Below are 16,703 nucleotides of genomic sequence, written 5' to 3'. Positions count from 1 at the left end.
ACTGGTCTCAGCTCGTCTGCCACCTGCAGCCCACAATGAGGCACAGCAGCAGATGTTCACAGAGCTTTTATTTTGGAGGCAGCCGGATGTAAATCTTCCTGCAGCTGGATGAAACTTATCTGCACACGCCTGTTCTTGAGTTTGTCGAGAACCACGTGACTCCCGGAGAGTGGAGGGTGGGTGGTTGTGGTAATATTTCTGTGAGGAAATGAAGCAGAGCACTTCGCCTCATGAACTTCAACCTAAATGATCTCTGTTGTAGATCATTAATAACTAACTATTAGGCAAGGGAAGTGTATTTATTCAGCACTGTTTCGACATTTCAAAGTGCTTTACAGAGACAAAGAAATGCATCCAAACATGAGGATAATGTTAATAATGCATTTTAAAAGACAGCAAAAACAGAAGCAAGAAAATACAGATTAAAAGACTTCAGGTATTCAGGAAGTTTGTTCCACAGGTGAGGAGCATAAAAACTAAAAGCTGCGTCATCTCACTTGGTTGAGTGAACCTGTTCCAGATCACCTGAGGGGTCCGGATGCTTCGTAACAAGAGATGTATGCAGGTCCAAGATCCTTTAGCGCTTTATAGACAAGTGATAAGAGTGTAAAATCTATCAGGAAGCCTGAGCTGTGATTTAAGGGCCGGGGTGTAAAGTTGTTTCTGTATCTTGCTTGGACAGAAATCCTTTAATTCATGCTTTGTTTTGTAGATTTTAGTGCCGTGGATTCAGGTTGAGAACTGACTTTTTAATCTTTCTTGTTTGGGGCCAAAAACAATAATCTCTTTTTAAATTTGAAGCACTGATCACATCTGAAACATTGCAGGAAGCCTCGCTTTTCATACATTTTTCAGCAGACACTGCAGAGCCTGATGCATTTCAATACAACACTGCTGTCATCAGTGCAAACCAACAGGGATGGATCTGTTCTGAGTTACATTTGTCCAGACTAGTCTGTGATATGATCTGAAGTATTTTCTCAGCAAAACTTCTCACAAACAAGTTCTAACATTAGACTATTTAGCTTTTTCTTGGTCTTGCATTATCGTCAATTGAATATTTGGAGGTTAAGAGTGTTGGTTAAAGCTAAAAATGTGGAATTTAGAAGTACAACAGTCCTGACAAAAGGTTTTAAAAGATAAAGACATGAAAGTTGTCTAATGTGGTTCACATCAGGTGAAGTACAAGCTGTTTAAAAGCTGGAAAGATAAGTCTCTAGTCGCCACAGGGAATAATAAAAGTGTGACATAAGAAAGTTCCCAGCTTTGTTTTAATTCCAGTCTAAACTCGTCTCGTGTCGTCCGGAAGTTCCTTTCCAGGTCTGTGTTGCAAAACAGACGGATGTGGACCGACTGAGGTCTTTTAAGGAGGGTGAGGATGTCAATGAGGAGGAGGAGGAGGATTCAGTCCAGTCCTCATGAGGTCAGGGGGCAACTTTACAGAAGAAATACAAACATCTAACACAGATTTAAAGGAGAAAATCAAAATGGAAGAAAAGGGAAGTGAGCTCAGCTTTTAAAGGAGACATATTCTGCTCTTTTTCAGGTTCATAACTTTATTTTGGGTCACTACTAGAAAAGGCTAACATGCTTTAAAGCTCATAGCCAGTTTATGTTGGGGCTTTTTGTAATTATTTGTCAAGTAATCAAATCTTAATCTGAAAAACACTTAACTAGTGGCTGCAAAAGAAAGCAAGATATTTCCATCTGATATGTAATGGAGTAGATGGTGTCATAAAATGGAAATGCCGTGTAGTTTGAGGGAAGAAAGTTTTCCTTTTGTGTATTTGTGGCGGACCCTGCCACCTTTCTAGCTTCACACAGTGTTCTGGGACCTTAATTTCCTCAGAGAGCAGCTTCTTTATTCACTTATGGACAAAATAAATATTTCAAGTTTGTATTATTACATCATTTATATTGATGAAGGTGTGTAAATGTATAATTGTTCACATTTAAATGGTGATAAAGTGATTATTGTTTTTAATGTCTGCCATTATTAACATAAGCTGTTGAATATAACACTCGACACCGACCGGAAAAGAAGCCGGAAGCCAAACAGCTAAGTTTTTAATTACATAAACACAACCTCCCCAGTGTAAAACCCACAAATCGTTCGTGTATATCAACTGTATAAAACACGACTTATATTTTGGTGTGTAAAAAAAAACCCCGGAAACCCGCACTGCGTAAGCACCGGCTGACTTGACACCGCACGTCCGGACGACTTTCTCGGTAAATCACACGGTGTGTGGGCGAGCCGGTGGATAAAACGAGCCCCTCCTCCTTCCCCCCCTGTCAGTAAGACAGTGAAGTTGTTTTGAGACAACAGCGGCTCTTTGCTCACCGATAAACAACAATAACCACAGACACGAGGTAAGAATAGCTTATTAAATGCAAGGAAATATAAAAGATAAAACTATAGTGCGTTTATAAGGCGACAGTTTCGTTTTAAGACGCGTATTTCAGCTTATTTCCAAGTAACATTCGTTAGCTAACTAGTCGCAAGTGCTAGCTTAACTTTTTAATTAAGCTAGCAGCTCATAGTTAATCCTAAAAAAACGTAATAGCGTAATTTACTCGCGGTGTTATTGTCTTGTCATAACACCACATGTGTTTTACAGTCATGGCCCAGTGGCAGGAGCTGCTGAGGCTGGATTCAGCCCTCCAGGGCCGGGTGAGTCAGCTGTACGAGGGGAGGCTCGCCAGAGAGATCCGCCACTGCCTGTGCTTCGCGATAGAGAGCCGGGACTGGTAAGAGGGAGGCGGGGTGGAGGCTGTGAGATGCACCGGCCTCCTGCTGTGGAGGAGGAGGTGCTCAGAGTAACACTGGCATAAATAGCAAACATGTGACTCAAGACTTTCCTGCAGTATCTGATCTGTATAAAGAGGATTCAGAGTTAATTGATTAGGATTAATCATTAAGGTGTAGGATTAAATAAGTGTGTACTTCTCCTGCATGTCAGTGCTTGTTAATGTAATGTAGCATGCTTTCCATTTTATTGTGCTTATTTGTCGATACCTGTCCAAAATAAATGTGCATGCATTCATTCATTCAAGAGAGAAGGCAAGGTGTTAGTATCTGTAATAATACCTTTTAGTGGTAAGTCCCAAGTCATTTTTCTTGGGACTTTCTCCCCACAAGATATTTCAGTCTTTCCTGCAGTATCTGATCTTTACGAAGAGAGAAGACAAGGTGTTAGTACCTGTAATAAAGCCTGACTGGCCCTTGTTTTTTGGGGCCAATGTAGATATCAATTGATATTGGCTGATGCACACATATTTTTTGCAGTGATCCCTCAAATGTGGTTGTGACAGAGATATGTAATGGAGGCAGGAACATTTCAGAGCTGAAGAATAAACTTTTTTTTGTCTAAAATGACTCCAGTGAACCAAAACAGTAAACTTACTTGGAATTTAAAAGTATAATATGTATTAATTCTGTATGAAAATGTGTGAAATCAACCAGACCGTTGTTATATATGTAGTTGAGTTGTGCACTTACATTATCCCAGTTTAGTCAAGATCACGGTGCGTTTCATTAGGTCGCTGCTGCTACTTCCTGGATGGGGAAGTCGGCGAACAAGAGTCCAAACCTCAAAACATTTTTAAATAAATCAAAATGATTGAAATAACATAATAAAAAGACGAAAAAAACCCAGCAAATATTCACATTTGAGAAGCTGGAACTAGGTCTGGGCAATATATTGATATTATATGGTGATATAAGACTATGTCGTCTTAGATTTTGGATCATTATATGACTGTTGTACTTGTTCTAATACTTCCAAATAATACCAAAAATATCAGTGTAATTCTTCAGGCCATATCGCCCAGCCACAGCTGGGACCAGTAAAAAGTTTTCTGTCAGTTGACTAATTGTTTCAGCTTGTCAGGACCTTTAATTTTTAACAAAAAATATATGAAAAAAAATCTTAATTTGTAAAATAAGTAGTAACTGAAAGTGTGTTGATGCTTAGTTATTGTATACAAAGTGCACGTGTAGACACTCACATCCCCTGAATGAATGAACACTTTCTTTCAGGGATTCGGCAGCTGTGGATGAAAATGAAGCGAACACTTGTTTCCGCGCTCTGCTGATGTTTCTGGACGAACAGTGGGACCGTTCTGTGCAGGAGAACAACATTTTGCAGGGACCTGATTTTCAGGGGATGAAAGATTACCTGCTGGTAGGACAGACGCGTGAACATTAAACATTTTACATGCTATTTAGATTTATCTTGCTTTTGTGTAAATCTGATTGTTTTTCTTCTTCTTCTCTTCTTAGAAACACTTTCAAGATCATCCACTGAACTTGGCCATAATCCTCTCTGAATGTCTAAAGGAGGAAAAGAAAATCCTGGCTTCAGCCTCAGAAGCACAAGTAAGAGGAAACTAATCAAGATCTGTTAAATCTGTCTTTTTACTATAATGGGTGTCAGGATGCGTCACTGACGGCTTTTCCGTTGTTAGACCATCGCGTCTGCATTTGTAAAGATCAACAGATCATTGTTGGTTTTATGCTCTGACAACTTTCCTTTTTTAAATTCTTCTTTAAAAAGACTGTAGCTGTATTTTACCACAACCGCTTGACTTTAACCTGGTGGGTTTTGTAGGTCAGGACTAAACAAGTTCAGATAATATTCACCAAAATAAAGACTCCACAGTTCAAATTATTCATGTTTAGCAATGAACAACAAAAGAAACACACAACAGCAAACAAACAACATAAAAGATGCTGTCGGGCGTTCCTCCATTACCAGTCTGAACTCTGAACTTCACACGCTGACAGTCTGTTTTGTCAGAATCACCACTGAATGCCAGAAATAACAAAAGAGTGAAGGAAACATCTTTGTTTTTATTGTTGTTGTTGTTGTTGTTGTCAGGGTTGCAGCAGCTCAGCTGTGGAACACAAATGGAGGCAGCTGGACAACAAAGTCAACGAACTGAAAAGACAGACTTTGGTAAACTCACATGACTGGACTGTCACTTTCATATTAATCCTAATCCTTAGAAAAACAAACTTTAACTTTTTCTTAATTTCTCTACTGCAGGAAATGAAGAAGGGAACAAAGTCACTGGAGGTCCAGAATGAAAAGCTTTACTTCATACAGCAGACCTGGCAAACCCAAGGTGCGTTCAGAGACGTAAAGACTCAGGTGATGTGTTCGGTTTGAGTTCACGTCTCACTTGTGTCTCATATTTGTCTTCACCAGTGGAGCAGCACGTTGGATTGGCCCAGTCTCGTGCCGTTGTGGAGCAGGAATGTCTCAAGAAGGCCAACTTGATCACACAAACAAAGCAGGTAGTGTCGTAGTGACACATTAAAGTATTTCAGCAAATCGATTAATGGAGAAATAATCAACAGATAAACCGACACTGAAAACAATAATGAGTTGCGGCTCTAATTCCTCCCGACATACTTAAAGTTTGCTGTGTTTTTGTCGAGCAGAAGTTGCTGCAGCAGATGGTGAACATTTTAAAAGCGACAGAGGAGATCGTGGTGACTCTCACAGATGTGGAGCTGCCTGAGTGGAAGTGCAGGCAGCAGATGTCCTGCATTGGAAGTCCAGTCGACACCCGTCTGGAATATCTGGAGAAGTGGTGAGATTTTATCAGCACGACCTCGACTTTTAATGTTTTCAAGTTAAAGACAAAACACACGTCTTTCTGTCCTAACTTGTGTGTTTTACGTTCAGGTTCACGGCTGTGGCAGAAGTTCTGCAGGAAGTACGCGAACAGCTGCAGAAGCTGCAGGAGCAGAACCAGAAGTACAACAGCACCGACGCCTCCCCGCTGACAGAAATTGAGAACTTCGCGCTGTCCTTGTTCACAAAACTACTTTCAAAGTGAGACATGGCGTCATGTAACACATACACACAGACCGACACACACACACTCTCATATTGTTGACATGTTTTGCCGTGTCGTTGCTTTGCAGCGCTCTGGTGGTTGAGAAACAACCTGTCATGTCGAGTTCACCACAGCGACCTCTGATTCTGAAGACCGGGGTGAGATTCACAGTGACAGCGAGGTGAGATTCACGAAGAACTAGTCAAAACTGAACAGATATTGTAAATTGCGTTGTGAAGTTGTAGACTGTGGAGAGATTTTCGGTAAAAAAAAACAGGCTTGTGTTTAATGAATGTGCAGTTTAGTCAAATAAAGCGCTAAGTGGTGCATATGTGCCACAGAGGTCCGCTCCACAAACATAAAATAGGCCAGTCTGCTATTTATGTTATTTACGCGAGGTGTGTGCGGCGCTTTTACACAGAAATTGTTATAAAGTGTCTGTTTTGTTAAATTAAACCTCCAATATGCAGGAAACGACTCCAGCTGGCCGCCTTTGACAGTTTCGTCGTTACGTTTCCCTTCTCTTCTCAGATTCTTAGCAAACCTCCCACAGTTCAAGTACCTGCTCTCAGTCAAACCTGTATTTGACAAGTAAGTCAGACTTTGATCTGAGTACATTATTATTTCTACGTAAACAGAAATCTTCCTTCTGGACGTTTTGTTTGTTTTCATTGTTAATGTGTTTCCCTTCTCTCCTCAAAATAAGGGATGTTGAAGAAACCAAGACAGTTAAAGGGTAAAAAAACAACTCTGTCGTCTTTGTCATGTCATCATTAATTCTCATAGACGACAGAGACGAACTCCCGTCTGATGTTGTTGCAGGTTTCGTCGCTTTGACTTGAGCAGCGGTGACTCGAAGGTGATGGACGTGGACACGCCCCGAGGAGGCCTGGTGGCAGAATTTTGTCACATGGTATAAAACTCCACAAGCTATTGAACGTTGTTAAAGAGTTAAATCTGTGTCCATCTGTCATTAAACAAACATGACAAACGTTGACATGTTTTTTTTCAGTCAATCAAGGAAGCAGCAAAACAGGAGAAGGGAAAAAGCAAAGGATCGTCTGAGGTGAGAGGAAACATCCAAACTCAATTAACTGACATGTGTAGGTTTGGTTTGCAGGTTGTGGTTTTGTGAAATTATAATAGATTATATTTTTCATACTGAAATATTGAATAGAAATGTGGATTTTATTAGACCCTCTGATGGCTGTTGTGGTTCAGAGTGTAATGTGATTACTGTTGTTGGTCTGCTGGCGCTCAGATCCTTCTTCACCACAATCGTCTGGGAGTCACTGAAGAACTCCACATCATTAAGTTCGTGACGACGCTCCAACACGCCGGACTGCAGTGTGACATCGAGGTGAGCACCCTTCAGATGTCACTAGAGACTGTTAGAGCTGCAGGTGTTCAGTCAGGTGATTTATTGAACGGTTTCCTCCTCCTGTGTCGGTCCAGGCCAGCTCCCTGCCTGTGGTTGTGATCTCCAGCACCGTTCAGGGCTCCAGTGCCTGGGCCACTGTCATGTGGTGCAACATGCTGTCCACCAGTGAACCGAGGGTAAAGATCTGTTCACTACATGAAAACACACATCACAACAGTCGTACTTTGACTTTGGGTTTATCATTACCTTTCTTCTTATTGTCATCTGTCAGAACAAACTGTAATAAAAGTCCGTATTTGTCCTGTAGAACCTGTCGATGTTTCTGGACCCTCCTCCACTCACCTGGCAGCAGATGTCGCAGACTCTCAGCTGGCAGTTTTTGACCGTTGGCCAACGGGGACTCGACGAACACCAGCTCTCAATGATAAGAGAGAAGATTGTGGGTGAGTCTTTGATCGCTTCTTCCACAGATAGTCTCACTTTGTAGTGGGAGCTCACCTCTTGTTATTGAATCTGATTCTACTGAAAATTGTAATAAAACATGGAAGAAGGATTCAGTCGACATCTTTATGTGACTTGGTTTCTTCACAGATGATCCTGATGATCTCGTTCACTGGAACAAGTTCTCCAAGGTGAGTGTTTAAGGAAGATTCTCGTTAGACTGATGTTTACGCAACCTGTCGGACTTGAGCGTGTTTACATGCGTCTCTGTTTGTGCTCGTCATAACTAACCACCATCTCTACGTGTTGACGTTTCCTGTGTGGACAGAACGAGAATGCCTGGACCTGGATCGATGGAATCCTGGATCTGATCAAAAAACACCTCCTGGATCTTTGGCGGGATGGGTAAGATACAACCAGGCTGAGCACAGCTTGTTTGTTTGTTTGTTTGTTGACTGTACCTTGCTGATGTGGTGTGATCTTGAAAGGGTTTGTCTGTTTTCAATGTCAATAATTATCGTGAGACAATCGTCAGCAACAGATGAGACCACATGTCGTGTTTGTTTCAGTTCCATCATGGGCTTCGTGAGCAGAGAGAGCACGAAGGCGCTGCTGCAGGAAAAACCCACCGGCACCTTCCTGCTGCGCTTCAGCGAGAGCAACAAAGACGGAGCCATCACCTTCAGCTGGGTGGAGCACTCCAACGGCGGTACGTTTCTGCACATCTGGAGCTCGAAAGCTTCGATTTAAAACCACTGAAATGAGAAAACACAACGTCTCATAACATATTTCACCACCACACATTCAAGCATTTGTCTTCTTGCATTTGTTTGTGGTCGTCTTGCAGAGCCCCACGTGCATTCAGTGCAGCCGTACACCAAGCTGGAGCTGGTGAACATGTGTGTGCCGGACATCATTTACCACTACAGCCTGAGAGCCCAGAAGAACATGACCAGGAACCCTCTGCTCTATCTCTACCCAGACATCCCCAAAGACGTCGCCTTTGGATGCTACTACAAGAAATCTGGTATCTATCGTCTCCTGCTTGACTTTCAAGTAACATTAAAAGAACAGGAAATTAGTTTCAAGAGGGTGATTGGTCTTTTTCAAACGATGCTGAGGTTCTCCAGCTTAAGTCAGCGTTATGTTCTCTGGTAACTTACTTTGTGAGCATTTGCCCTGTAACGACTCCTGATCACTTCTGTTCATGCAGCAATGTCGGCACCTAAAAAGGTCGTAGACGGGTACGTCAACAGGACGCAGATTCCTGTGTCAGAGTAAGTAAGACGATAATAATTCAAATAAAAACACATCGCAGCACAAACGCCTCGATTCACATATATTTGACCATTTATTGTCTGTTTTTCCTACAGCTGTCCAACACCACCTGCGTCTCCGCCGAGGGACAATCCCTTGACGGACATGGACATGGAAATAGAAATAGACAGAGACTGGACTGTGAGTTATAAAATGGGGTGGATTTTGTAGAAGTTAAACGAAAACTTATAGTCAATTAAATACAATTATTTATGTACATAATGTTAAAATAACACATCGTTGTCATGTCAGTGGTCTGTCTTCCCTCCTGTTTTCTTCTGCTCCTCACCAGCCTGGTTTTCCCTCCACGCCTTCATTATCTCGTCCCTCTTATGTGTTTTCCAGCCTATCAGCTCCTGTTTTAGTGTTTTTCCATTCATTCCCCTCACCTGTGTTTCTCCTCCTCCACCTGCGCCTCACCCCCTCTTTAATTCACTTTATAGCTAGCTAACGTTCGGGCAGTATAGTATTCTGGGTGTAGTATTCAGATACCACGAGTTTCCGACGGCGTCGCACTGTCGGCTGACAAACCTCGTTAGAAACTGGAACCAACTGTCTTACACACAGATAAACAAAACAATAATTCTGGACCCGACAAACATTTTAACATTATAAATTCACAATCATCATAATGTTTTTAAGGAAAAGAGAAACTTTCTACAAGCTCTGTAGATGTATTATGTCAAATATGTGATTTGTCTACATAGAAATGTTATCAACATCTTTTTTTCTTCTTTCTTCTAGTTGGAGACTCATCAAGTGTTTCAGGAAATCTTCTCTGAATTACTCGACTTTTCTAACTACCCGATGTCGCCTTCTCAGAACCACTTTGCCGACCCCAGTAGCCGCTGCTGAAGATGTGCCGGCTCATTGCGTCAGTATTACTGCACAAAATACAGAAAAAAGCAACAAGTGCACTGACAGTACAGCGAATGAATGTTATAAAACCAATGATTTGCTACGTATGAGTGTGATATTGATAATGACGTACAAAAAGCGTGTATAGCTACTTACCAAATGTATATATTGTGACGATGTACGAATGTTTTTCTACTGTTCTGTTTCAAAGTTATCTGAAAGCTGTTTGTTTGTGGGTCATGACTGCTTCATTTTTATAGTAGATAATCATTTTCCAGTTGAATATTTGCACAGGCTGACTTGAAAATGAAAATCCTGATGTTTTGGGCATAAACACAATCCTGTACTGTAGATTTTGCTTCACTTTTGTTTATGAAAATAAACATCTGAATGCATTTCAGTGTCAAGACCAGTCACATCTGCATTTAACAGTACTGAACATGTAACAACTACTTTATTGATACAGAGAAGATGACGAACGTCCTCACTGCTTGTTTTGTATTGTGGTAGTGACCCGTACTGTCACGACTTAAATAAGTTCAGAGCATTTATCAACAAGTGTCTAATAAATAACTGACTTCTTGTGTGTCAGAAGAGAAAGTTGAATTATTTGAATCTACATAAACATACATACCGTAGAGGAGAGAGTCGGGTAGAGCCACACTTGGAGGAATAAACACCCAAAACCACATCGGATTCTGCTTTAATCTGGAGGTCAGAGATTTCTTTTTCATTTTGGGGATCTTCACTCCTGTTTATCAACCTGACTGCAGCAGCGACCCACGGAGGTGACTGCTGACTGGAGCTGGAGGGGAAATGTGTTTTAACATTAATGTCACTACGATAGTTGACATTAATGTCTCTAACGCTAGTTAGTGTAACTACTGCTAGTTAACGTTAACGTCACTAACGCATTTTATGTTTTTGTAGATGCATTCTGTTATTTAAAAATGACCTTTAACTTTTGTCTCATTCACAAACTTCGCTAAGCCGGATATAAAACGCACCGCTAGCTTGAATAATCTCTCGTTTGAACATTATTGGAAACATTCTGGATAATGAAATTACACAACTCAACAAAATACATGAAAAGGTGAAGTCGTTTTTAGACATTTTAATGCAGAAATGTTACATCTTATATCTGTAAATTATTCTGTCATTTAAACTTTGTACTAAACTAAACTTCTGACTCATCAGGTAGTCCGTTATTGACATTTGTGACTTCTGTGGCTCCGTATTGTGCGTCATATTTATTCCTACCATCGACGTTGTGTCCGCTGCTTTGTGAGCGACAAAGATCAAACACCAACGATCACTATCGGAGCCACTTTTCAATGAGATTATCTATGTAAAACAAATATATACTGTACATATTTTAAATTGGTTTACAGGAAATACAGCGCTACAGTGAGACCACGAAAAACTGCCACTGTGGATTGTTACAGCACGACTTGAAGCCTGAGTGTTTACACGTTATGTTCAGTTCAGGTTACAGTTGTTGTACAATATGCATTGTTTATATTTATATGATTTTTAAAACGACATGTCATTGAGGACAGTTTGGTACATTCTTAAAGGAGCAGCCCACCCAAAAATGAAAATCCAGTCATCATCTCGTCAGCCTCGCGCTGATGGAAAGTTTACAGGTAACATTTCTGGAGCGTCGCAGCAAAACAGTGTCGCAGCATTGTCCTGAACAACTGAAGGAGATGGAGACTTTGTTTTAAAATGTTAAAGCAACCAAAAAACACAAAATGGGGCTTCGGGAGACTTGGATTACACCTAACGAGCTGTACGGGGCCAATTTAAGGGTCTTTTTGTTGGTTTTATTTCCTTTTATAGGACACGCAAACGCTTTAGATTTCACAAGTGGAGTGTTTACTGATGTATCTTATGTTTTTCTTTCAAAAAAAACAAGTGACCTCAAAATGAGGGAACTTATTTCCAGGTTTTAGGACTCATCCCTGCAGCAATCTATTACGTTGAACAACTCAAAATGGAGCCTTTTTTTTGTTTTGTTTTTTGTTTTTAAGCATTTTAAATCTAGTCTCCATCTCCCTCAGTTGTTTAGGAGAATGCTGCAACACTGTTTTGCTGTGAAGCTCCAGAAATGTCGAGGTTGAGTAGAAGATGACTGAATTTTCATTTTTGGGTGAACTGTTCCTTTAAAGTACATTCATAAACATTGGTTTGGATTGGATCTTCTCCAGAGCAGAGGAAACATCACGTCTGTTAAGACTCACTGCAAGAAAATTCAGATTAATTATTGTTTCATTAATAAACCTGTGCAGAAACTCGAGACGTGTGAAACCAATTAGCAAAAATACAAATTCTTCGTACGGAAACATTTTCAACAATCTCTGTCAAGTTTAAAATCCTCACACGCAGAAAAATGTAACTACGACAACAAAAAAATAAAGAGCTTTCCTTCATCCCAAATGATCTTTTACGAGTCCTTAGATGATTTATATACTTTAAAAAGTCTCTGTGAAATAAATACTTTTTCTGTTGCTTCTGAAAAATACATTCGCATCAGACAGGCGGCGCGCCCGTACACATGGATACAATCAGAGACGCGTTATAAAGTCTATATCTTAATTTCCACGCACACCTCACTGAACTAACACAATCCAAACAGAGAGGAGAACAACAGAAAGTGCAACTAAACTAACACACTGATACAATCTACATCCTGTGATACCACACGTGAGTTACAGTACCGACATGTCACACGAGTAATGTGCCGTAAACGTCTCATTACAGATATTATTATAGATATTGTGTCATTTTTCTAAACACGCAACACATTTTACATCATGAGAGGAGGAGGAGATGCGAAGAGGAGCAGCGATGTGCAGCCAGCTGACGCGACACAAAAAGTAAAGCAGGTAAAAATACTGGTGTGAAGACTTGTTCCAGAGGACGCTGCCGTCGTAGCGAGGCGTTCGTCTCACAGCAGGCTGTCCAGACTCTTCTCGGCGCTCTCCTTGTCGTCGGTGGGCGACGGGCTGAACCTGTCCTGGTGCTCCTGCAGGATGGTGACGACGTCGTGGTGGCCGAACTGCACCGCTTCGTCCATCGGCGTGTTGCCCCACCTGTACAAAAACATCAGATACTTGAGTAAAAGTATTAATACCACACTGTAAAAAATCCTGCACTGAAAATGTTGCTTAAAGGAACAGTTCACCCAAAAATGAAGCTCCTAAAATGTTTAGTGGACGACAAAACATCACCCGACTTTCCATCAGCATGAGGGAGAGGAGATAACGACTGATTTTTTTAATTTTTGGGTGAACTGTTTCTTTAAGTAACATATTCAGTGCAGGATGTTTATCAACAACATATCTGAATCTGTTTGTAAGTTATATACATACAGATGATAAAACTTGAGTCAAATAGACTCTTTCAAGTCTCTTTCAAACCTGTTTATTGTTGGTTTGAGAGCTGCACAACCTTTAAATGCCAAAAATGACCAAACCGACTAAATGCTTTTAAACGACAGACATTAAATGAAGGTGACAGAATGAAAGAGTTTCTGTAAATTAATCTGAAAAAGAGAAATCTTCAACGCTGCTTTGGAAAGCAGCAGAGATGTGTTTATAGAAATATGATTTGTAATTATTTACATTATAATAGCATCGTAAACTGTCACTAAAGTCCCTCAGCAGAAAAGCAGGACTCGAATTCACGTCCTGCTTCTAAAGATTCAGACTGATCGCTCAAGTAAAAGAGACATGAAACAGTTTTGGACTGGACTCACCTGTCTCGGGGTACTGAGTTCACCTTGCAGATCTCCAGCAGGAAGCGCACCACCTCTGTGTGTCCTGAAGCAGAGCAGATGGTAGAAATACAAGTCATACATCCTGTACAAGTCAAAGATCGGACTGCTCCGTCCAACAAACATTTAATAAAACCTGTTCGGTCAGTAAAGTTTAACTGGAGGCTGCAGGTCACCTTCAGCTGCCGCCACATGGAGGGCCGTCCTGGAGTCGTAGTCCCGCTGCTCCATGTCGATGGACGACAGCGCAAACCTGCAACACAAAATACCTTCCATCACGTTTTTTTTTTACAAATATCTCCGGAGTATCCTTCTCCATTTAGACTTCACTTTTTAAATCTTTCCTTTTGTTGCCACTTGATGTCACCAAAGTGTAAAGAGAGGGGAGGCCACATCATTTCTCTTGGGAGGATTTTCACCATCATAATAATAATTACACACAGTTTATGAAAAGTGAAATAAACCTCGACTCTTTTAGGGGCCAACATATAACAAGTGAGTAAAGGTGAGTGAGTGCGAGCACCTCCTCAGGGCCGAGACGTCTCCGGTGAAGGCGGCAAACAGCAGGTTGATGACGGACTTCACCTGCAGACAGAAACAGACGGACCACACAGTCATCCTGTTCTCACCACCGCTGCATACGTCAAACACACACAGATTCAATCACGACTTTCACCGGGGACTAGTTGGGATTTAATGACAGATGTTAAATTTCTAAGCAGCTCTGAGGAGAATTCAGTTTCGGCGTCGTTCATTCTCATATTAATCTTCAAGGATCAAACTGGTGTTATTCTTCAGTTTTCTTACTGTCAGAACAATCCTTCATCGCTGTCAGACGTCACTACGCTGTCTAAGAGCCGAGAGACGCCTTATGAAGAAGTACATGCTTAAATAAATCATATCTCTTTCAGAAGAGGCTCATTTATTTCCTAAAACAGCAGTGTGGCTTTTAGCAAACGTTACTCAGACTGGAGAGAACAGTGAATCTGTCTGGGATTATTTTCAGCGGTGGATGAATACATGTTTTGTGCTCTACTGAGGCCAAAACGATGTTAAATTAGGTCAAAATAAACTCCAGGGGGATTGTTCATGGTCATGAAGGTTCAACAGTGCAGCTCATTGATGTGTTTTTAATAGTTTCTGGACAAGAATGGACTCAGAGGAAGAAGGAAAATACAGAATATCACCAGAATAAAACTTCAAGTTGGGCGTTTAAGGCCGTAACGCAAAAAAGTAAATCAAAACTTAAGCTTTGAAGAAAACAGGCTTCCAATTACTATATTTTCACGACTTATCTGTGAATCATTTTGTCTATAAAATGTAAAAAAAGTGGTTAAAAATGCTTCTTTTGTCCACCTAACTTCTTCACATATTTGAAGCTGCGACCAGCAAATGTTTCGACCTCCTTCCCTTAAATATGACTGAAACAATTAAACTAACTATCAAAAATAGTTGACAATTAATTATCTTTTGACCAGCTGATCGATTTATCGTTGCAGCTCTTTTTAATTATGAAAGAGAATTCCCCTCAGCTGAAGCAACATGTACTCGGTGACAATGACATTTCCACACACAGTCACATGGCTGAATGTTAGAAACACAGAGATCCCATTAGTTCAGACTTACCGTCAGACAGGAAACAATCACTTCCTATAAACAAAACTTCAGGAGGTGGAAACATTCAAAGAAACATTGGAAATGTGAACAAATGAGAAGAGACGCTGGTCTGAACTGAAACACCAGCATCTATCCTCATATCTGAAAGAATATATGAAACTATTACAGTGTTTTCATTTAATTTGGTTTAATATGCAGTTAAATATTATCATTAATACTTTGGAGCCAAGATTTTAGGAAGAACTTTAAAAATAATCCCTTTTACGGAGAATTTCCAATTTTTTTCTCACTTTGTTGTTGTTTCTTTTACATACACGGACCTCAAATACACAAATGCACAAACAGGACTCTCTCTCTCTCTCTCTCACACACACACACACACACACACACACACACACACACACACAGGTCCTCAAGTCAACTCCCTGCAGAGCTACTGCCGCCCCAAATGTGTCAGACTTAACGAGAGCGATCACTTATAATAATGAAGATGTCTAATCAAATGTGCAGTTAATAAATATAATCATATACAATAGAAACATATCAGGAAACTTAAATGTGGATTCATGGATCTACACTTGTTGAGTATGTTGCAAACTTTACGGCCTGATATTTATAAAATGTAAAGATCAGCAGACGTCCTGCTCTCTGTCTGCAGACACTAATAAACAACAGCCTGTATCTGTCTCCAAACTGGGTCGGTGTGTTCAGTAAACAGCCTGTGAATGCTGCAGAACCTGATGTGTAACGTTACACCCTCGACTTAAAACACGCCGACTTTTAATTGAGTTTTTATTTGTTGTTCAGTATATTTAAAATACGCAGAATTACTTCATATCATGTTTAAAGCTGCAGTACAGAACTTTTACATAAGAATGAACGTCATTTATATTCAAGCTATCGCCAAACGAGGTCTCACACTGTTGATTAAGCCTACAGAGTGGTGAAGTTTGTAGTTCCTAGTTCTAAAACCCAGAAATGTAGTTACAAACTATTCTAACTCCACACGTTTTCTATAAATTGATCAATGTACAAGTTGTAAAGTTAGAGTTATTGTGTAGTAAGACGCTCAGTGGTGGTGACGTTTAAGTCAAGCGACCACAGTGTAGTCTGTTTATAGCCTGACATTAGCTTTTTACTGCTAGAGATTTAATTTACGCTTCGAAAAATCACAAAAGTGGCGTTCATCTGTGAAGATTATATTGCTGAACAAAACCTGTAAGTATCATAAACTTATTTTCTGCAATATTCGAAAAAAATCTTATAAGCTTTCTGACGAGGGAACCAGCGCGATGCTAACTTCCAGGTAAGTCTACAAAAATATGTCATCCCTCCAGCTCTATATCCTCCAGAAAATTCTCCGTACTCTGCAGTAGATTCGCTGCATTTTTGGTCACAATTCGGGAGGTGAAGAGGGGAGATGCTCCAGAAACAATGCAGAGCTTATGGCAGAGAAGTCTA

The 16,703-nt window shown here is 40.6% G+C and overlaps 2 protein-coding genes across 2 annotated transcripts in view; one reads left to right on the top strand and one right to left on the bottom strand.

Moving 5' to 3' along the window:
* Positions 1 to 2,294: 2,294 nt before the first annotated feature.
* Positions 2,295 to 10,242, top strand: LOC141002391 (signal transducer and activator of transcription 1-alpha/beta-like). The gene is made up of 24 exons (XM_073473709.1): positions 2,295 to 2,373; positions 2,622 to 2,751; positions 4,043 to 4,187; positions 4,286 to 4,381; positions 4,884 to 4,961; positions 5,052 to 5,130; positions 5,214 to 5,302; positions 5,450 to 5,601; positions 5,697 to 5,846; positions 5,939 to 6,031; positions 6,382 to 6,441; positions 6,557 to 6,586; positions 6,673 to 6,763; positions 6,863 to 6,916; positions 7,112 to 7,210; positions 7,306 to 7,407; positions 7,539 to 7,674; positions 7,823 to 7,863; positions 8,001 to 8,077; positions 8,242 to 8,381; positions 8,520 to 8,699; positions 8,886 to 8,949; positions 9,046 to 9,130; positions 9,734 to 10,242. The coding sequence occupies exons 2-24, from the start codon at positions 2,624 to 2,626 to the stop codon at positions 9,842 to 9,844; spliced, it is 2,280 nt and encodes a 759-aa protein (XP_073329810.1). The 5' UTR covers positions 2,295 to 2,373; positions 2,622 to 2,623; the 3' UTR covers positions 9,845 to 10,242.
* Positions 10,243 to 10,946: 704 nt separating this feature from the next.
* The window catches only part of glsb (glutaminase b), a 37,031-nt gene continuing 31,274 nt past the window's right edge, over positions 10,947 to 16,703 (bottom strand). The window contains exons 15-18 of the mRNA XM_073473410.1: positions 14,149 to 14,210; positions 13,802 to 13,878; positions 13,608 to 13,671; positions 10,947 to 12,942 (exon numbers count right to left, since the gene is read on the bottom strand). Coding sequence (XP_073329511.1) covers positions 12,798 to 12,942; positions 13,608 to 13,671; positions 13,802 to 13,878; positions 14,149 to 14,210 — 348 coding nt within the window. The 3' untranslated portion in view covers positions 10,947 to 12,797. The remainder of the gene's footprint in view (positions 12,943 to 13,607; positions 13,672 to 13,801; positions 13,879 to 14,148; positions 14,211 to 16,703) is intronic.

The sequence above is a fragment of the Pagrus major genome, chromosome 9 (assembly GCF_040436345.1).
Source record: "Pagrus major chromosome 9, Pma_NU_1.0".
In the NCBI taxonomy this organism is placed as follows: Eukaryota; Metazoa; Chordata; class Actinopteri; order Spariformes; family Sparidae; genus Pagrus; species Pagrus major.
This window is presented reverse-complemented; position numbering and strand designations above follow the sequence as displayed.